A 23,112-nucleotide genomic window follows, 5' to 3' on the forward strand; every position below is an offset into this window, starting at 1 on the left:
CACTAGTTTCAGGAGCATTGCACTAAAAATATTGTATGTAATTGCTGTTCTCCAGTTCTATGTGAAATTGATAGAGTAGCAACTAGAAACTATCTGATCTACTGAACTATACATGTCTTAAATACAAAAGCATGCAACAGAAGCTTAGGGAAACAGAAAATTTAAGGTATTCAATTTTAATAATCCAAGTAGATAATATTTTTTTGTTGCAAATATCATGATATTTATTTTACCTGCAGTAGAATAAGCCAATCACTAGAGAAACAAAGAAATATATTCTAATATTTATTTATCATTACAAATAACATATTACAAGATATATACATTTAATAAATTTCCAATTACATCAAAATATTTCTCTTCTTGGTTTTTCTGTTTGGGCTTCCAAGTTTTGCAATTCTCTTAATCCCTAAAAATAAAATAAATCTATATTGTCATCACAGTTTGCAAAATAATAAAGATGATTATTATTACTCATATATCAATGATAATACCTCAAGTACTAATTTGATGTGTGCTTTGACTTTGGCAGAATTTTTTGACAATTCTTCGAGCTCCTTATTCAACTGTTTAACTTTTTTATTTATAAACCGTATAGCTTCGTCCAATGTATATTCCAAGTAAAAACCAAATCCAATGTGCAGAAATATTTTTTTGCAATCTGGAACTACCGCTTGGACGTAAAAATTGCATCCAATATCTATTTTAGTTTTTAAAGTTTCTGAAACTTCTTCTTCCTGGAGAAGAAAATTATCCTTTTTTTAAAATAATTTTAATTTTAAATGTGACATTTCTTTGATGATATATATTTTTCTATTATTAAAGTAAACCTATGAAATTAACTTGTGATTTGCTATTAATTATAATAAAGCACTTTTAATATAAGTTTGATAGTAAAAGCAATTAAAGAATTTCAAATAATCAATCTTGTTAATCACAGTATTGATTTTTTAAAATCAAATATATAAAATCCACAATTCTAAATGGATTTGTATGTATTTTCCCTTTTATGTAATCACAAATCAAATGTCATATATGATAATCTTACAGAATAATGGTTTTGCCGTTAAAGCAATGTTACATCAAAATTTGCTTCAATTTAGATTGAATTAAATAGTCTAATAAATAGGGTTGTAGTAAAATGGGGGGCTTATCATCACATCGGGCTGACTGGAATAATAGACTAGATTATACTAAAATAGCCTTTAATTAACCACAATCAAATTTCTAGTAGGAATGCATTTAGGGTACAAAGATCCCTTATCACACTACACACATTCATATAGTATAGTACTAAAATCCATCAAGACTATCACAAAATAAATCATAAACCAAGACTAAACATTTTCCATATACTGTAAATACATTGCACTGTTTACATAAAACCAAAATTACAAAGCATATAAATTTAATGATGACTCATGTTTTATTTGGGACTGGTAAATTTCTGTTTTTCCTTTCTTTTTCCAAATTTCGAGAGATAATTCCACTATTAAATTAAATTATTGTCAATTATATTATAAAATGAAAAGGACGAATTGAATCGATAAACTTACATTATTAAAAATTAGTTTTTCGTTAAACATTAGGACAAGGTATTAATCCAATCTTTTTGCACCCTTCTGTTATTAAATACTAAAATAAGACCTCGCACCCAATTTGTACGAATAACACAAAGCCAACTCCTCTAACAGCTTTATTACAATTTCCTTTACAAAACAAAGTGACTTTCACTCCAACATTTGTTTTGCCTTGTTCTCAAGTTCTGTAATACAATGTTGCTCCACCCCTACATTGTTATTCATTACATCATCTTCATGCACTTTCAAAATTTTTATATGTTCCTGTAATTTTCTTTTTATTTATTTTCTGTCAGTATAAATTTAACACCATCTTTTATAATTTCACATCCTTGTTATTACAATGTTGTGCCACTGATGACAAGATTAAATTATTTTTAATGGCATACATATGTTCTTTAATTTTCTTCCAGTTTTCCCAATATATCTTTTTCTGTGTAAACAACTTCGATCCAATGAATAAACTTCATTATCTTTCTCTAAATCATTAACAGTAAATATATAATAATAATGAACATAATCATTTTTGCTATGGTTCTTGTATGATTTGGTACTACAATAATATCTAAATTTTTCAAAAAACACCAAATACATATTTCATTTTAAGATAAGATATTTTAACTTCTGATTGTCTATTTAATATTACATTTTTTATTTTACTTGTTTCTAACCATTTTAGCAATGAGGTTCTAGGTTCTATTCAAACTAAATATCCTCCATTTTATTACAACCCTATTTATTTGGCTACCTAATTCAATCTAAATTGAAGTTTGTGGGCTAGAAGTGCTATTTAATATTAAAATTTGCTTCGTATTATTATTATGTAGCTTAAAATGATCAATTTACTCTTGCGTTGTGTTTTAATATGTATTTGAATATATATTTGACTATATTGTTATTGCTTACAGTAATAATTTACTTTAAATAAATTGAAAAACTTCAGAAAGGATATCATTTTCAAACCATTGAAGATAAAGGACCTGTGTGCCACATTTCAGGATGCTTTTCAATTATAGAAGAAATGTTAGGAGGGTTAGTTTGAAGGGAACAAAGTCTAATAGCTTAAACATAAGTAATAGTTTTTATAGCAGAAGTTTGATATTTTTTGAATGACCCTTGTATACGGGAGACTGTGTAAGTTATGTGAAATTACTACAATAATGAAATGAAATATATTTCCTTTGATTATTTTGAATGAGTATACTGTTGAGCTTCTCAGAAAAAGACGAAAAAATTTTTACTCTTTCTTTTGATTTTCTTTTTGGTTAATCTGTTTTTATTTTTATTTGTTTTATGGAGCTTAGTTTAATAGGCTCACGTTTGTTATAGCTTAGTATTATTATTCAAACATTGTAAAAATTGCTTTAATAGAATTACCAATAAGACTCGAGCCCTTTCAAATATTAGTTACTTGTCAACGGGAGCTACCCGTAATTCCTTTGTTCTATTTTATATAACAAAGTTGTTCTAAAATAGAACAAATTCTAAATTTCTGCTATTGTTACAATAAACTAAATAATAGGTAAAATTAACATAAAGTGCAAGTTTTTTTTGATAACTCCTGCTCCATTAAAGTAGTTTTTACTACTGTATATTTATTTCTTTTGGAGTATTAATCTTATATTATTCAAATACTACATTAACAAACAAAAGTTACCTGTAGTCTTTCAATGACAGTCTGTAATTGTAAATATTCTGCTAATCTGCCACACACTCGATCACGTTCTTTCAGAATCTTTCTTAAAATTTAAAAATACATTAAATTATCAATGTTCTATGATTAAAATAGCTTTAATAAAGACAATGGAACACAACTTACTTTAAATCTTCCTTTAAAACATCATTTATAAAATTTTCATATACAGTAACTTTGTTTTTATAATCCATTATTTTTCATATTATCTGAAAGAAAATGTAAGTTATATCGAAATGCAATTTTTTCAACGTGACGACACATAGTGAAAATAACATCGTAATAATTGACAAATACTATTTATACAACAAATATACTTCTATTTGAAAAATAACATACTTGCTTACCCTTCGTTCATTATAATCAACAACACAAAATTGAGTATACTTAACAAACAAGGCAAACAAAACCAATTTTCAGCACAAAAATTGAGAAAGAGAATGACCGCATATTAGCCCGAAGATGCCCGTTTAAGGGTTGTTTCATACTATGACCGACTGGTCCGACTCCAAGTCGAATTGCCATGGCAACAGCAGTTGGACAGATTTAAAAAGTTAAATATTTGTAGTTGGGTCAGAGCAGTCGGTGAGCTACAGTCAATGAGAGCTTCGAATCTACAATCAATCAGACTTTGGATATATGAAAACTATTGAATCAATCAAGCATAACTTTACATTATACATATTTCTAATTTATTTAAATTTTCCATTATACTTTATTTATTACATAACTGCTTAAATTTTATATGGGAACACGTATGATTTTAATTAATATATATATATGTGTATGTATATATTAAAAAACATTATTGACATAATGAGAAAAGATGGTATTATTTAGACTTTTTGTAAGAATTTATAAACGAAGTAAAATCATATCTGCAAATTTTAACCAGGTAGATTACAAAAATATTTTGAAAATTAGAAAAACTTAAAACGATTTCTAACACCCATTCCGATTGGTCCTTACGAGTCGGCCACAGACATATAATCATACTCAGTGTGAATGCTTCTACTACTAGTCGGTCCGATTATAGGATCGGTCAGGTCGGACCAGTTGGTCGAGTCAGTTATAGTGTGAAACAGCCCTAACACGGTCAAAAATGTTCACTTTCTCATAATTTTTGTGTTGGAAATGATTTTGTTCACCTCGTTTATCTTCATCCAATACTTATTTAATACAACTACACACACATCAAAAGCACCAACTGACACCTGTAATCCAGTTAAAATGAACCAATTAATTGTAAGAACAAACATTTTCAACTGTCTTTAATGTAATTTTCATAACTTGTCTTGGCTTAATTTATCAATATTATAGAAGGGTTGATGTTACCTATGGTTCCAAAATGGCGGCTCGTCTCTGATTCCAGCAAATAGAAGAAAGGAAACAGTGGGGACGCACGTTCTAACCTAACCTAACCTATTCTAATAATTTCGTTGGTAATAATTATAGTAATTCATTAGAATAGGTTAGGTTAGGTTAGAACGTGCGTCCCCACTGTTTCCTTTCTTCTATTTGCTGGAATCAGAGACGAGCCGCCATTTTGGAACCATAGGTAACGTCAACCTATAGAAGTTTAAAACCATTACGTCACGTGTCTCATATTCATTGTCTTTTAAGACAAGTCACTAGAAAACATCTTTTATCGACATTTCTCAAGAATATTTGGGGGCAGCGTGAAGAAACCGAGTTATACACGAAAACTCGTAGATCTACTTACTGAGCGGCCATCAGATTGTTTTCGTCTCGTGCGAATGAACACGACAGAGTAAGCATCACACCTGAGCCAGTATTAGTTCTAAATTAAGCCGCTGTGGCTAACAGCGCCATAGCCGTTATTCACACTTTCCGATATATTGTTTTAGTTGATTTGACTTTAATTTAAATGAATTGATTTTATTTTTAGTTTTGGTATAAAAGCCAAAATTTTAAATTTAATTAACTGGCTATCTAGTTACGTACATACGAATATCCAGTGAATCGATACTCCCATAATGCCTACGTTACCTTACCCTAACTGTTTAATTAGTATAGCTATTGTAAATATGTTTGTTTTAATTCTGATCAAAGACTGGCTTTTTCCATTAAAATACAATTAAAATTAACCATACTTTTTTTTTTTTTTTTTTTTAACTCTTTCCGCCCTGTGGGCACTAAGAGGGCCTCGTATAGCAAGCCCATTATGGGTTCGGCCAGGCCCACAATGGGGCGGCCGGGTGGTGACGGACGTGGACCGACATATCCGGACGGACTACCTCCCGAAAAATTCCTGGAAATTTTTTCGATCCGTCCGGATTCGATCCCGGGCCCCAGGACAGCAGGCTGCTAACCTTGACCACTCGGCCATCCGGCCACTAAATTAACTACACTACTAGCCTAGCGCTTATGTGGGACCCAGGGATAGAGTGGTATTCTTCGACCACAAATCAAACTTCCGGGTATTGGCGCTGTTTGCCGCAGCAGCATGATTTATAACTAATGCTTGCTCAGGGTCCAGTCGGCTCGGAGAACTATCTTTTGGCTGGAGAGACGGACCACTTCGGTCGAGGCTAAAGGAAGGAATTGTCGAGCTCTTCGAAACCGGAGCCGACAGCCTGAAATTTAGCAAGACGAAGTAGATTTTGAGATCCGAGCAAAGGAAAACCTGAGAGTGTAACTGACTTTGCCGTGGAAATCCGGTGTACACCGCCTTCTACTGAAGGAAAGTTTTTGTTGATTGGATGCTGTACATTTTTTGTATATTAAACCATTGTTTCCTGTTAACAAATGTTTTAAGTTCTTATTTACGACACAAACAAATAACAAAACTTTTACATCTCACAATATCATCCAGTGTGGTGAAGTCGATAAACAAAAAGTCCGACTCCGATTCCACAACATTCGTATCAACTAAAGAGAACCGTACCTGAAGAACCAGATTCGTTTTGTTTCATGACGTATGCTGCACGTCTTGAAACAAATCGAATCTGGTTCTTGCCATTCCTCTTAAAATTCATAATAAAATTTTATTATCGACTAAAATTTAAAAGTAATGAAAATATAACTTTTCTACATCAAGAAACGTTATAAAAAAAGACAGAAAAATCAATCAACTATGGCAAACAAAGTTACACCAAATGTTTGTAGTATGTTGTTTGTGTTTTGAGAATAACATTCACGATTGAAAATACGGCTATACACTACTATTAGATTCTGCAATATCACAATGTATAAGCAAAGATCAAAACAATTTATATCAATTCATTTATCACTCATGGTATCCAAAAATACTAAAGATACCTTCAATACAATCATATATGAACAAACCACTGGGAATAAATGTCAAAAGATTAATAATTCAGCTATGACTAAATAAGAGTTATATATTCATTTCCAGTGAATAGTGAAAGTTTACTAACCGGAAATCGCGTTATTTCAATTTAAAACTTTTCTCCTGAAAGCAGTTAATTTCCTAAAACGCGCCGTGAACAAAATGGTGTATACATTGAATATTAACCCCTCGGTTCTCGTCCCGGGAAGTGGAAATTCCAATTTTAAAGATTAAAGACTCTAAAGTGGAGCCGAAGGGACTCTGGTAATCACAACTTGCATGAATTAAATGGAATTTCAGACGTTCGCATCAATAATCGCATTGTGATAAATTTTTTCTGTTAATCTCTGGAAATTTAGTATGGTAAGAAATTATCTGTGCACAAATCTCGCTCGTATTTCAGTATTGCTAACTCTTACCTTATACCATTAAAGATCTTCGAGTTCATCGTATATTTTATCGTACTTGCAATATGACAGCTGGTGATTTTTTGGTTTTATTTTGTTTATCGAGGACACTAAGAGAGGACTGTTTTAATCATAGTCATCCTTGGTTTTACAAGATCTGCCACACATCAGGTAAGATCGCCCAGGGTTCTTCGACAGCCCGAATTCGATCTCATAGCGGTAGACTGAAGTCTTAACCGCTCAAACATCCGGCTGTCATCTTGTTATACTTGTCTTGAAAGTATAACAAGTAGTATAAACAGTTTCTTATTGTACTCCAGACACTTTCACATAAATTGTTTTTAGTTGGTCTGGAATGTAGTTGGAATTTAGTTGGTCATACCTCTCATATTACATATTATTTCGGCGAAAAATTAAAGAGGGTTGCATATTTTTCCCAGCAGAGAAAAATTTTTCCCTAACTGTTTATGTAACAGAAGGGGAATAATTAAAAATTTAGTTTATAAAATTCCCGGATTTCACAATTAGGTATACAATACAGTAGTTTATGGATACTCCCGACATTGAAGTAATGGCTTAAAAAACTTCTTTAAATATTTTCTGATAATTTATTCATACGACTAGCAATAGATTTATAAGAACAAATTTACACGCCACTAACATCACTAAAAAAGTCCATGTAGACAATCCTCGACCTCCTCTCTCCCTTAAACTATATACGTAATTAATGAACGTCCTTTTTTCTATATTTCAGATTATTTTCAATTAAGTTCTAAGAAAACAAACGTGTAGAATAAAGGATATTCTAATCGCAAGATATTAGTATTTTCGTATATTCTTCGCCTTCAATAGCTATTAAAAAATTACTTTTCTGATAACGACATTAACTCGATGGCAGGTAATTAACAAATAATTCATTTTTGGTCTAATTTTTTTCCATTATCGCGAAGAAACGTGGAATTTACACACATATTTAACGACAATATTTCCTTGGTCGCTGTCTCAAAAACTGAATGAAATTTAACGAATACGCCGAAGGCCGGATGGCCGCGTGGCTAAGATGGTAGCTTGCCGTTCTGGGTACCCGAAATCGATCTAGACGAGTCAAAACCCGAAGGAATATTTTTTCTAAATACTATAAACCAAATTTAAATTTATTAAAATTTTCCCGATATTAAAATAATAATTAAAAATAATAATTTTAAAATTCTAAACCTGTTGTGTTTGAGAGTTTTAATTTTATTTAATAAATTTTGTAGATGGCGTTTAATCGTTTCGATACCAACCAAGTACAAAATGCCGGACGGAGAGGCTAGGGAATCGGATGAGATTCTCTTAAACTAAAATATTTTATTTTAAAGTATTAAAATGGCAGACAAAAGTTTGGAATCCATCCAGTTAGAAAGGGATCAGTTGAAACAAGAATTAGAACGCTTACATTGCGAATTGGCTCAAACGAGTCATGAAAAAATCCAATCTGCCCAATATGGTTTAGTGCTTTTAGACGAAAAAGAAGCTCTTCAACAAAAATGCGAAGAACTAGAAGCACTTTACGATGCTACAAAGCACGAATCGGATTGCCTCCGAGAAGTAGGTCTTTTACATTTTTAATAACTGTTTCTTCTTATATATTTGGATGAAAAATTGCATAACTTCTTAAGCAACGTAATTTTTTTTTCTCAATGCTTTTCGTAGAGAAAAACATTAATTATATTGATTTTACAATATAAAATTATATGTTTACGTAATATGTGATGTTCATTTATCTAACTTTAGCCATTAACAAATAAATATTAAACATTCCATGTAAGGAATGCAGGTAAGTATAGAGCTTCCCACAAACAGGTTTGATGACTAAATGATAGTAACTCCCTCTGAAGTACTTCCATTTCATTTATGATATTTGTTAAAGTACGTCGTACGGTTTAAAATTCTCATGTGAATAATAAGAAAATTAATTTTCTTTTACAAATACGCTTTAACTACTATAAGAAAACTATATTTTTGTTGTCTAATGTTTCTCTTGGTGTCTCAAAATATATTGAATGGTTGTCTCTGTATAATAGTTGTAGGCTGCGTTTAAAAAAAAAAAAAATCAGATATTCTGTGTAGGATAGCCCCTGTTGCACGAAAGTTGTTTTCGTAATGTTTGTAAATATAATAAGTCTGGTATTTGGAATAATTTTGAGTGTTTTTGTATTTGTGAAGAATACCAAAGCATTAAAATAGAATTTAATACAAAATAATCAGTTTGTGTGTACTTTTATGTATGTTGCAAGTTAGAGCTAAAACATATGCAAGTTACAATTGTTTATTGTAACTCCTGTACTTAAAACTTTTTTCAAAGTCTAAAATCTTTTCTCATCTGCTGAAATAATGACAGAGGTTTTTTTCCTGAAAAATTGTTTTGAGTTTATTACCATTTTTTGAAATAATTAATAAATGGTGAAAAATGTTTTGTTTTTTGTTTGGATACATAGAAAGCCGAGTTGTGTCTGTCGGAAATAATTTTTTTTTTTTAGTTTAAAAAAAGTAATGTTCTTCTGGCACATGATAACTGACAGAAATTATTGTTTTCTTTTCTGCTCCACTTTGTGTCGGTTTGAAAACTTTCAAACATATCTGTGTAATATAAAAATTGTTCCAGTGTAATTATTGTGATGTAATATATTTGATGTTTATATTATAAGTAAGGCCAGGAACACACATGCGTAAAATTGTTTGGCAGAAAACTGAATCAGAAATCAGCTTTCAGTTCAGTTTCTGTTTTACTCTTTTATGCCAGAACACACACGCGTAAAAATTCTGGCCGAATAGGAAACACCACTACCACCAACAGTGCTAATTTTATTAATTTTTTCCTCTCATATAGGCTATCTATCCCTTTGTACCTTCCATTTTTTCTCCACTTCCTCTGCTATAATATAGAAAATTTAAATTAATAGACTTATATTCCGAATTCAAATAAAGAACGTGTGATCTAAATACTAGGCCTATATATCGATTTTACAAGACCTACCTGTTGTTTGAAATTTTGCACTTACAGCCATCCATAAACGTTGTTTAAATACAGTGTCTTTATGCATGACACTGATGTGGTCGAACGGATTCGATAAACCCCTGCATTTCATTTATTTTTTGTTTTTTCGAGACCGTCACAATTGTAGGGTTAACCCTCGTTGCCGCCATTGTTAGAATAAAAAGCACGTGTCTACTTTGACGTCACAGAAAAGACTTCTCTTTATTGGAGGAATTTTGGCGTAAGAATTTTACGGCGTAAAAAGTAGAGACATGCTCTACTCTATTTTCAGTTCTGTTTCAGCCAAAATTTCAGAAAAATTTTTGTTTTCTGTTTTATACTAGATTTTACGCTGAATTTTACGCATGTGTGTTCCTGGCCTAAGAGTGTAGATGCCTAACAAAATACAAAAATTCGGCACAAAATGTAAATACTTAATTTAAAACAAATGTTTTTGTAGTGTTAAACAACCATTTTTCAATTAAATGGAACATTTGAAAGTTGAAGGCAAAAATGGACTTTTTGGTTTTGTTTTTTATCTGTACTTGTTATCTAGTATCCTACAGTTGTAAAGTTAAGCAAAAGTATAGTTTAAAATTGGCAGAAAGTGTATTAAGATTGCAGAAAGCATAAAATATACTATACGTAGAATGCAATAGAAATATAAATATCATTTATTTTAATCGTGGATATCATTGTCGGTTGTTTAACGTTATCAGAATTAATGTATACAAAGCACGTAAGTTAATCATAATTATTGTTATAATAGCATTAATAACAATAATAATTATAATCAATTAATCTTCAAGTTATGCATTTTTTAAATTGTTTTAACATGTTCTTTTAATGTCAGAGCCAATAAAACCAGAAGTTTCACTAATTTAATTACCATATTTTTGTATGTATAATCTGCAGGTTATGTTTTAAAAAAAACAGTTTGATAAGGGACATGAATTATGCAATGGGACAAGTTATACATTGATTTTAAATTGCAATTATGAATTCACACTTATGAAGCAACAGCTGCTCCATAATCTGCAGAGTATATGATGGGTAGGTTATGTGGAAGTTTTATTTTTGTTCTAGCAATTTTCTATGGCGCATATGTTGTGGATTATATGAACAAAAATATTGGTACTCTGTTTAATATTGTCTGTCAGTTATCATCATTGGAATAGGCGAATTCCAAAGTGATTGCAATAATTGGATTTTGCTATATTTTACTGACGGATGAACCTTGTGTTGTTTTGGCAAATATAACAACAGCATAAATTAAGATTATTAGATTGTTTTGTACTTCTAACCCTTTTACTACATTATATTATAGTATTTGATTTATATTTACAAAGGTTATTTTACGTAAGAGTTTATCACACTGAGTGTCCAATCTAACACATTTTAAAAATTCTTTATTCCTCTACTGCAGCAATTCCCAACCCGGGGTACGTGATAGGTTGTTTAGGGGTACAGAAAAAAGTTAGTTATTATGGCAGAAAAAATAATATGTTATGTATCACGAATTAATAGTATTAAAAAATTATTAGGTAAAAAATGTTCCTTACAACAATCACAAACTTTATTTTACATTTCAAAATGCAAAAATAGAAATAAAAACTTATGCTGCCGATTATATAATGCAACAGATGAATAAATGTTGCACAGTTCGTCAATGATAGTGGGGATACCATTATATGTGATTAGTGATTATGCTACGGACTTTTGATGGTGGGGTGTGTTGTTATTGTTGTTATTATCTCTCAACAATATCCCCATGTGTTGTTTGAAAAAAGTATTTTTTTTTGTTTATAAAAAGTATTTTTTATTGTTAGCAAGGAAAGGGACATTGCTAGTTTCTCCAGATTTTCTCTACAAGTGGAAATGTTTTTCATTATTTATTCAGTATTTTTATTAATTTTTTATTGACAAGACTGTCTTGTTTATAAAATTGTACTGCCTGCTGTGTTACCAGCTTAGAGATATGAAGAAGTACAGTACATATCAGAAGTTGCAATTTGGCACAGAGTATTAGGTGCCCAATCATGCATGAATAAAAAAAAAACCAGACTTGTAGGTACTCAGGGGACCGAGAACCAAGTCAAAATAAAATTCAAAATGGCGACACTCTCTACAAACAGGCAGTGTGAGATTTGCGCATGCATCGCTCGTTGGGAAGTTGGAAATGCCACGAGGGTACACTAATAAAAAAAGGTTGGGAACCGTTGCTCTACTGTACACAATTTAAGAACTTTTAAAATGTGTTAGATTGGTGTGATAAACCCTTACATAAGATAACCTTTAGGGTGCGACTATGCAGATGCGAGCGAGCGAGAATATGTGGCGAGAAGAGGCGATAAATATCAAAACCTGTCAGATATGTGCGAGAACCAGAAATTCGCTCTCGCCAACATTATTTCTCACTTCTCGCTTGTGCATGGTTTTCCTTTGCAAAAACTAAATCGCTCGCTCTAAATTCACATCTGCATAGTCGCACCCTTATAGTTATATAGTTGATCTTACTCATTTTCACTGGGTGCAAGAATTAGGTTCTCCCTCTTTGGAGGTTAATCAGAGAATTTTACTAAAAACCATAAAAATTATATAAGTAATATCAAGTTGTTATATAGAAAAAATCAATAAGAAGAACAATTTTTTAAAAACAGTATTACACCTAGTATTGTCAAAATTTTATAAAAAAAAAAAAAAAAAAAAAAAAAGAATGCTTAATATTTACTCAAAATAAGCACAGATATATGCTATATGCTTTCAACTGATACTAAGGAAATATATAGTCAAACCTGTTTTTATGCGGTCAATAGGGACCGCATAAAAAAAGTCTCACATAGAAAATAACTCAAAACCGTACAAAATAGAATTTATTGACAACAGATGTCAGCACTTGACTGCATCGTCTCGTCTATCGTCTGTTTTACATATTTTTGTCCAGGTGGTGTTTTGTTGACTTAAAAAATAAATTATTTCATTTTTCGCATATTCATGCAATAATATTACTATAATAAGTTCATTTATACTATAATAAGTTTATTTAGCTATAATAAGTCAACGTAGACATGACAAATCGCACGAGACTAGTCGCCAACTATACCGCACAAAAAAAATCGCATAAAAACTTGCACAAAAAAAGACTGCATAAAAACAGGTTTGACTGTGTATTAATGCTAAAAATATATAATACATAGGCCTACGTCAGGGGTTCTCAAAGTGGGTGATATTGCCCCCTTGTGGGCGGTGAGTAAATCTAGGGGGTCGCTGGAGGCAGGGTACTGAACGGTGACTAAAGGCAAAAGTTGGGGTCACTGATGGGTTAGGGGGCGTTGGGTATAACTTTATGGAACAAAGGGGGTGGTGGATCGAAAAAGTTTGAGAACCTCTGGCCTACGTGAAGATAATGTCAAGAAATAATAATGAAAATTAATTTTAAAAAGTACAATTACTGTGGTGTAAAATCTAAAAACAGTTTTACATTGCATATTTTGTAAAAAAAATAAAATTGCATTTCTTCCATTTTATTTGTATGAATTGCCACTAACTATGTAAAGTTTAAAATTATATTTAAAATTTATTGAATAAGCAATTACATTTTATAATACTTAATATGTGATGTTTTTACTGTTTAAATAAAGTACTTTGAATTTAATGATTGATTTATTACTCTAACATATATCATAAATCTACTTTATACAGAGAATGTTTTCAAAAAATTATTTGTTTTTATAATTGCAAAAATTGGTGTTATAAGTTGTTTTATAAGTGCAATAAGTGAGTTTTTGGTACTTGATTCGTGATTTCTTGATATAGTTATAAAAAACTATATCAAGAAATGTAGATATTTTCTTCGTGTAAGGTTATATCAGTGGCATAGCTAGGGTTTATGCCACTTGAGAAGTCCTTAAGTTTACTACCCCATGAAAAAACATAATATACATCAAACATACAAAAAGTGGAAGACATATAGCCATAGGGGAAAATCTGTGAAAAAATTAGGATGCTATTATTAAGCGCAAGTAAGCATTTGATATATGATCAATAAGGCCATTGAAGAAACAGTCCTTACCATTGTTTGAAATTCTGACAATAAGTAGTGTTTTTGTGGAAAAAATAAAATCGCTTCTGATGTCTTCTATCCTTTTACTGTCCCAACAAAAAATTTGCTATTATTTTACCTTGCAGTATACTGAAAGTGTTATCCAGAACGAATCATCTTTTCTTAGCTATATTTTGGATTATACACATATGCCACTATAATTAGTTGTATAATTATTAAAATATTAGTAATAATTAAAACTTAGCTTCAGATATACTATTCATCTCAATTTTTCACATATAGTCTAATCTACACATACAAGAAAACTCACTACAGTTTTACAGCAATTATTAATCATGTTTATTAATAAAAAGTTTAATGATGATATTCATAGTAAATAAATCTGATTATAAATAGGTAATCTGCTGAAAGATTTTAATATGTAAAATATTGCAATATATTCCAGTAAAATATGAAAAAAGATTAAAATATGATTAAGAATTTCTAATAAAATAATTGTATTTTACAAAATTATCATTTAGAAATATCTTCTATTTACAAGTTAAACTTAGAGTAAATTTATTACATTTTGCTACAACAGCTTAATAGCCAAGGTGGTTAAGGTATCAGTCTATTGCTCTGGGGACCAAGGATTGAATCCAGGCAAAGAACCCCAAGAATTTTTCATGGGTAGTCAGTCCCAGATATGTTGGGCCTTGTTCTTCATCATCTGACCCATCCACATTGTGAGCCTAGCCAAATCCTCAATGGCGATAGAAGAAAATTTATTTTAGTGCCCAAAGGATAGAAAAAGTTAAAAATGAAAAAAATTTTTACATTTTGCCATTGTCATTCCTTAAGAATGATCTAATACATAAAAACCTGTCTAGGAATAATAGAAACCTGAATAAAATGAAAGCCTGCCTAAACTGAAAGAATTCTTTGGAATGGAGAAATTTTTTTATATTAAATCTTACTGTAAGCTAGAAATCTGTCCATTGTGGAAATGGAAGAGATTTTTGAATATAAAGAACATAACCTGGATGAAGCAGAAAATTAAGATTATATTTCTAGACAAATAAGTAAAATTTTCTTTAAAATAGTTATCTCAGAGCATAAACTATTTCAAGAATGATTTTAAACCTTGTTAGAGAAACAAAGATTACATGATAAATGGTCTTACAGACATAAGGTCTTCGCTAATATTAGTCTTTGTTACTGAATATTTTCAAGAATCAATTGAATTTCCGAAAATTGAGTTCTCTAGTACAAGCAACAAATGCAATTCATGAAAATAATGAGAATAAGATAATGCAGTACTGCTGGTTTGCCATGTATAGAGAACTTGCATGAACGTCATCTCATATGAACGAATTGTAATTGCTCTGCTTCCTGTGCCATATTTGTGTTGTGCTGTTCATGGAGGTGTATATAGTTTGGCTCGTGTCTGAATGTTTATCATGTTTAGAAGATGGCAAAACATGCATTTTATTTTCCCAGCTCTGTTATATATATCAGAGGGAAACTATGGGAACATTTTTACATTTTTGGACTTGGGACATTGAAACATCAAGAAATGCAAAAATAAAGAAAAAAAGATTTTATCTGTATCTATGGACGGATGTGTATGTGTATGAAGTGGGTATGATTTTATTCACTCAATTTGAAGCTGAATAATTTCCATGACTTTTGTTAAAAATTCTTGAAATTTTGCAGGGAGGTTTCTATATTAGGGGATTGATGTCATTAAATTTTGATAGTTAAAGGGGATCGTGGATCATATCCAGGAACAAATCTAGGTTTTTTGGGGTTTAGGGCTTATTGAAGTCCAATGGTGCCCCATTTTTGTTAGATTAAGAATCTTTAAATAGGGATTTAAAATTCATTTTTAAATCCCAATTTATATCTAATATAAAAACCATAAGAAATAAAGAAATATTTACATTAATTAATTACTGATCAATTATATTATTAATAAGTATTTTTTAGTATATTATAAGTGCACATTGCTAATGAAAAAGTATTAAAAATTTATGATGATAATTCAATTTTTTGGGCCCTTGACACTTGGGGGCCCAGGGTTTAAGCCCTATTAGTCCCTATGTTGATTTGACCCCTTGATCATATCTCCAAGAGGGTTGAACTTAATGACGATTTTACTTGTTAACATTTACAATTTTTTTATAAAATTTATCTCTACCCTCAAAATTAGGCCTTTTGCCATTTTATAACAACTAAAAATATAAAAAGTTTTTTATAACAAAATCTCATAAATAATGGTGCCACAGACAAATTTATTTATGTTTAATAGTATAAAATTTATTTTTTAATTAAGATCTCATAACAGCAGGGAAAGTTATGCAACTTGTTGCTGGGTTTTTTTTATTAGGTTATTTAACAACTCTTACTACTCTAGATGCCAACTGGTACAGAAGTAAAATTTTAATGTATAGTGGAATTGATCTATACAAAGATGACTTGAATTTGTTGTTAAGGATTGTAGTTTGTGGTCAAAGAGAGAATATGGTTACACTTTGTCTTAAAAACCAAATTTTTAACTTAAGCACACAAAAGCATAGAATTCACTTAAAGCTCAATTTTGCAGCAAGTGGCTGGGTTGATCCAAAGATTTTGGTGGATTCCCAACTAAAGATGGGAGTATTCGAATACTCCCATCTTTAGTTGGAATCATAAAAGAAATAATGGCAAAAAGTTCTAGGCATTTGAATACTTTGCATTTTCAATTCTTATGATCTAACACAACTGTGAACAAGAGAATGTAAGTACCAAAAATTATCATTTTGCCCTGCTATCAGAAATTCTAATTTGCTTTATTTGTTGTTTGCTTTATTCTAGTAATGCAGATACCAAGTTATTCTGTGATCTGTCTTTGGGGAATTTTAATACTCTAATTAATAGTTTACTTCACCCTCTGAGTATTCAAATACTCCCATCTTTAATTGGAATTATTTTGGATTAAGTTTTTTATTATAAAATTAACATAATTGTGTGACATTTATCTGAGGTGGTTTAAAGATAAAATAAAATGAAGAAATAATTTAACATTGTGTGACACCAGTTTCACTTTATACAGGGTGTTTTTTTTATACTAATGGTACTCAGAGACATCTATAGAGCAATCTAACAGCCGGACTGTCGCCAAATTTGGGAGAGTGACTAAGGACGACATGGGAAAGAGATTCCGCCGTTGTAGCAAAACAACTAAGAATCTGCATAAAATTCAGCTGCAATTAACAAACACACGAATGAATAATCAGACAGAGGTTTCAGTGTAATAACGAAAGTTTAATCAATCAGCAAATAACCTTCTCCCTTCTTCAATGTGATCACCGTCCTGCTGGACAACTCATTGCATCCCGAACACCGTGTTCTCTATGGCCGAACGTAACATGTCCGCAGGAATGTTTATCACAGTTTGAGAAATGTTGTCCTTCAAGGTCATCAAGTTTGGGACACTACCAAGATAGACCTTGGACTTTAAGTAACCCCACAGGAAAAAGTAACATGGGGTTAGATCTGGGGAGCGAGGCGGCTATGCAAGTGGAAAAAAGCGACCGACGACCCTTTCTTCAGTGACGTGCTGGTAGCTTTTTCGCTACAACAGTGCCAAATCCTCCCCTACCGGCAAATTTGGGTACTACTTTTTTCTTCACAGAATCTCTTTCCCATGTCATCCTTAGTCACTCTCCCAAATTTGGCGACAGTCCGGCTATTAGATTGCTCTATAGATGTCCCTGAGTACCGTCAGTTTAAAAAAAACACCCTGTATATAAATCTTTATCTTTAGTTATTGTGCTTAGTATTTTTATTTAAAAGAGTAAGAAAAGATTTTAATTTTAATGAGTAATTCACAATGTAATAATTGTAAAATTTGCTGTCACTTCTAATCTGTAACATTATTCATGTCTAATGTATTTATAATAATAATTTATTTTCTGCATATTGCTAACAATTTCAACTCATTTTATTTAAAAAAAAATTTTTTTATTAAACATGATGATGATTTTGAAATTACATCATTGTATTAAAATAAATTAATCTAGTTTTATAAAACTCAAGTAGCTTAACTTCAGTACTTGAAGATTAATCATAATCAAATAAATGGTATTGATTATGCAGTATTAAAATTTATTTTAATGCAATTTCATTCTTGGTCAATGACATTGACCAAATTAAAGTCTGGTTTAATGCCAGTATTTATAATCTGTTCTGCAAGTGTTTAAATTAATGGATATTTTATTAATTTTTTTTGTGAATATTCTATAAATATTTAAGGATTAATGATACAACTAGTTTTTCACTTATGGAGAAAAACTCAATAAATAAATTTCATAGAAAAATTTTTTTGTTCTAATGTAAGTATTAGAATTGTAGGAATTTGCTAACTAGACAGTGTGTATCTAGATATTTCATCAATATAAATTATGTTTTATATAAATGTTTGTTAATAGTGAGGTATTTTCTGTTATACTTATAAATTTATAAATAAAATATCATTGAACATTTTAGGTTGTGTTTGTGATAAGTCATTATACTTGTATTATATTTTGAAAATGAGGTTGTTTGGACAGTGCTCAGTTATTTCTGGCCGTTGTGTTGCCTTAAGAAAATCATATTTCCTAAATTTTATTTGATCTGCTAACATATGCTTCTTTAATAATAATAAATTGAAAAATTTCGATCTGAATATCAGCTTCTACTAATTTAATTACAGTATCTAATATGTTTGTATTTCTCATGCTATTTCAACCTAGTACAAAATTGAAATTTTGGTTATAATTCATTTTTGTTACTTGAAGCATTTTCATAAACATTAAAATTGTTAGAGCACCATCAGTAGTAACTGACAAGGTATTACTGAACAGAATTTTTTTTTTTTTCCTGTAATAAACTCTTTCAGGCATGGAAATATTAATTCTTTAGTATGTTTGCAAATTTTTAGAAAATAATAATTCTTGGCAAATTGTTTCTTTTATGAGTTGCATCTATGCTAAAAGTAAGGCTTCTTTTCTTGGCAAAGTTGACTCATCAAGCTGTATAGAAAATTGTGATTTTTTTAAATATTCATGAAATGAGTCTAACATCTTGAGCTATTGCATCAATTCTTCTTTGCTCTGTATTCTTACTTAAAGAAATTTTCTTGATAATATCAGATGCTGGCTTGTGTAACCTAGTGCATATTATCTCACTTATAGCCAGTAGAATTAGTTCTTCACTAATAGTATGTTTTTTCTGATTTTGTAATCAGGTAATGAAATGTGGTAAGAAGCATACACTCCATAGTCATCTTGTTTGGATGCTATTGAAAAGAGTTTTGTCAGCGTCAGTTGTTTCAAAAAGTTTCCTTTAAGTTCTAGAAAAGAAGATAAAACCTTAGATTTTTTATCAGCATGATCTTTTGTGAAATGATCTTGTAGTCTTCAAGGCTTCATAGCTTCATTTGATAAAATATTTTTGACAAATCGTATACATTGGCAATGTTTTGGGCGACTAAATAAAGCCATAGTTCAAATATTCAATACTGTATTGCTTACATTGCTTTTTTCTTAAATTCAACCATAGTATTATCTATAATAAAAAAAATAAAATTTATATAATTGAAAAAGTGCAATTTCTCTTTATGGAAACAAAACTTTTTGCAATAGTTGTGTTATTTGAATAGCACCCATGACATCAGATATACAGTGGTTTTTGCATAAGACAGCAAAAGACAAACTAAAATATTGGGTGGTTCAGAAAGTAATTTTATTTTTTACCACCAGAGGAATTGATTGTATTTTTAATTGCCAATTTCATTTTAAATCATATAGTCATTATATATTTTGACAGCTGACATTTCAAAGCTTATTTGTAAAAATTTTTTATTTGATTCTTTGCAATTGTGTTGTTTTGGTGTCCCATCAAATATGGAAAATCAAGCATTTTCAGCATATTTTGCTTTTTTATTACCAAAAGGTAATGCCAGGTAAGAATGCTGTTCAATCAAGAGAAAAATTGTAAGACGTGTATGGAGATGTGTCGACAGAACGACAATGCCAAAACTGGTTTGCGAAATTTTGTTCCGGCAAATTCGATATTGAAGATGTACCACATTCTGGAAGGCCAGTTGAAGCTGATGAAGACAAAATAAAGGTATTGATTGAAGCAAACTGCCAAATAACAACACGAGAACTTACTAAGAGATTAAATCTGTTGAATTCAACCGTTTCACAGAAAATCAAAATGTCATATTTGTAGTTACCATGCTTGATAAAATGATGTCCATTTTTTGTTAAATCTTATTGGCTTTATAATAAGCAAAGGACTATTCTGATTGGCTGTTATAACCTTATTTCATAACATAAGCTTATAATGGTGATTTTGCTTGTGCTTGTAATGTTATGACTGTCTCTAAGATTACAATGAAGCATTTTATAATGGGAAATGTCACATTTTTATAAAAATATATGCTTTAGTTGCCCTATTATATTAAATTTAACAATTACATTAACTTTTGAGTTATATCAGGTTTAATTCAAATTATATTTTTCTTTAAATAATTTAAAAAATATATATAATTTAAATATTTGAGAATTAAATAAGTTAATTTAATACAAGATGGAAGCTTAACTGTCCACTTTTAGACCAAATTGTGTATTGTAATTTTTAGTAACTTACGACAGTATATACATCACAGAAAATTGCAAGATATAAAATAAAACCTTCATGGTATATTGTTCTGATAAATGCAGAGCTCGTTCACTCGATCAGCAGGTTATAGGCCCAGGAGGAGCCTTCTGGAGAGGAGTAAAAAGAAAATTTCCAAGGAAGAAGTGTAATTGACAAAACTGCAGCACGGAGTGGCTGAAAGAAAGAATTTAACATTAGCACGATGCATGCTAATTCAGTCAGGACTCAAGGCCTCTTTCTGGGCCAAAGCGTCCACACTGCAAACTTTATCCCGAATCGCTGTCCTTCTAAAGCTTTAGACAATAACACACCCTGCATTTATCACAACATATATTACAAAGATACCTAAACTTACAGTCATCATTAACATAATGCTGTATTCCTTCTAATAACATGAAAGTATAAGCAATCTGCATCGTACAGAACTACAATTATTAAAATGAACATTAACAAACAATATATTCTGAAAAAGAAATTAATAAATACAGTAATTTGAGTTTAAATATCCTATTAGATATACAATATATATATTATTTAACCAATGTGTTCTACCAGCACTTACCTATAGAGTAGAAACATGGACATTAACAAGCAAAACAGTACAGAAGCTACTGACAACACAAAGAAATATGGAATGATGCAAACAGAACATTATGAGAAGAGACAGAAAGCAAATCACCCGGATAAGAAATCAAACAAAGGTACATGATATCATTGACAGGAGAAAACATTCAAGGCTAGACACATTACTAGAAAACAAGACAACAAATGGATTACAACTATCCTAGATTGGTACCCGTAAGGAATCAAATGCCCAAGACAGACCCCAGTTTGATGGAGCAACAAAGTAAGGAAAGTGGTTGACATAAATTGAAAAACCAAAGCATTGCACAGGAGAAAGTGGAAAAGATTATAGGAGACCTTCATCCAGCTGTGAATTGACAATGGATTATGATATATATAAATGAATGTAAATGAATATAACAATTATAATTGTTATATTCATTTACTTAAGTTATACTTTTAGAAATACATAAGAGTTAAATTTAGTTGTCTATAATACATGTAAAAATTTTTGCTTGGCTTCATTAACAGTTAGGATTAAATCACTATATAATTTGTGTGAAGTAAAACAATTATAAATTGTATACAGTTACTTTATTATTTTGTGATATCAAATTTTCTGTTTAAAATAATCATTTCTGTATCCTAACAGTGATAGATAAATTTTCTTAACTTTGAAGGTATTTGTGATAGATAACAGATTTGGTAATATTTTAGATCAATAATTTTGATATCTGATCAGAAAATTAGTTAAAAGGGGTTTTAATTTTATGAAATGTTATTTTGTTTCTTTAATTTTATTCTTTAATATAATTTTATGAAATAAGCTTATCTTTTTAATAATAATAATAGAAAACTAATAATTTTAATTTTGTTTATAAATTTAAACAAAATTAAAATAATTGGTTTTCTAATATTATGAAGCCTTGTTTTTAAAATTTTATTTGTAGGAATGAACAAGAGAAGTTGAAATATAACTAAATTTAGAAATTTTTATTAAATAAAAGTTTTTCATTGAATAAATTGAAAATAATTTTGTAATGAGAATCAATGTGTAAAATATATATGTAAAAATTTTGTTGTCAAAATTTTAATTTGCTAGACAATAGTCAATTGTTGCATTTTATTTAATCAATTTTACTTAGATTGAACAAAGATTGTGATGACATACTATTAGTTATTTCCTTATTTTTGACATAATGTACTTACGAAATTACGTTATAAAACTTATTGTTAAAATCAAGGACATAAGTGAAGACTTTAGATGTTTTATAGATTTAGATTGGATAGATTGCATTAATCTAAATCTTTATAACAACTTTTGATTTAAACTAGATGTTTTGAATATTTTGAAACGTACCAAGTTTATAACATTAGTTTTACAGATAAAAAAAATAAAAAATAATAAATTTATTATTAATTATAAGAAACACATGATAACTTTGATTGTGCATTCTAGAATATTTCAGATTTTTTGTAGGGAAAGTGATCATAAACAGTTTTGATGTAATGTAAAAGAAAATGTAGAATTATTTTGAACATTAAAAGTTTGTATTTGTGAGATGCTTTATAGTTTTTCGAGGTTCAATGACAACACATTTTAATAATGAACATAATTAGAAATTTTTGAAAAAATTAATTTCTTTTTAAAAGCAATTTTAGTATAATTTTTTTTCTGTGAAATAAAGGAATTATTAGTTTTTTAAAATAATCAAATACAATATTCATTGAATTTATGAAGTGATTGTATATAATTGATAATTTTACTGTATTATGAAATATGGCATATTACATTTATCTTTGT

The 23,112-nt window shown here is 29.9% G+C and overlaps 2 protein-coding genes across 4 annotated transcripts in view; one reads left to right on the forward strand and one right to left on the reverse strand.

Moving 5' to 3' along the window:
• Window positions 1-272: 272 nt before the first annotated feature.
• Window positions 273-5,067, reverse strand: LOC136980634 (protein UXT-like). Its single transcript, XM_067276774.1, has 5 exons — window positions 4,997-5,067; window positions 3,400-3,482; window positions 3,238-3,319; window positions 495-737; window positions 273-409 (listed from the first exon to the last, which is right to left on the reverse strand). The coding sequence occupies exons 2-5, from the start codon at window positions 3,465-3,467 to the stop codon at window positions 347-349; spliced, it is 456 nt and encodes a 151-aa protein (XP_067132875.1). The 5' UTR covers window positions 3,468-3,482; window positions 4,997-5,067; the 3' UTR covers window positions 273-346.
• A 3,203-nt stretch (window positions 5,068-8,270) lies between these two features.
• The window catches only part of BicD (protein bicaudal D), a 33,019-nt gene continuing 18,177 nt past the window's right edge, over window positions 8,271-23,112 (forward strand). For all 3 annotated transcript variants that reach the window (XM_067276543.1, XM_067276551.1, XM_067276557.1), the window contains exon 1: window positions 8,271-8,583. In XM_067276543.1, the coding sequence (XP_067132644.1) occupies window positions 8,362-8,583 (222 nt within the window). In that variant the 5' untranslated portion in view covers window positions 8,271-8,361. The remainder of the gene's footprint in view (window positions 8,584-23,112) is intronic.

The sequence above is a fragment of the Centruroides vittatus genome, unplaced genomic scaffold (genome assembly GCF_030686945.1).
Source record: "Centruroides vittatus isolate TY-2023 unplaced genomic scaffold, ASM3068694v2 contig_1159, whole genome shotgun sequence".
Lineage (NCBI taxonomy): Eukaryota > Metazoa > Arthropoda > Arachnida > Scorpiones > Buthidae > Centruroides > Centruroides vittatus.

Bases quoted from the DNA above. Each gene is read 5' to 3' on its own strand.
- LOC136980634 (XM_067276774.1), bottom strand. From the start codon at position 3,467: ATGGATTATAAAAACAAAGTTACTGTATATGAAAATTTTATAAATGAT. The intron at 3,320-3,399 runs GTAAGTTGTGTT...TTAAATTTTAAG, and splicing joins GTTTTAAAGGAAGATTTAAA to AAAGATTCTGAAAGAACGTG. The intron at 410-494 runs GTATTATCATTG...TTTTATTTTTAG, and splicing joins ACATCAAATTAGTACTTGAG to GGATTAAGAGAATTGCAAAA.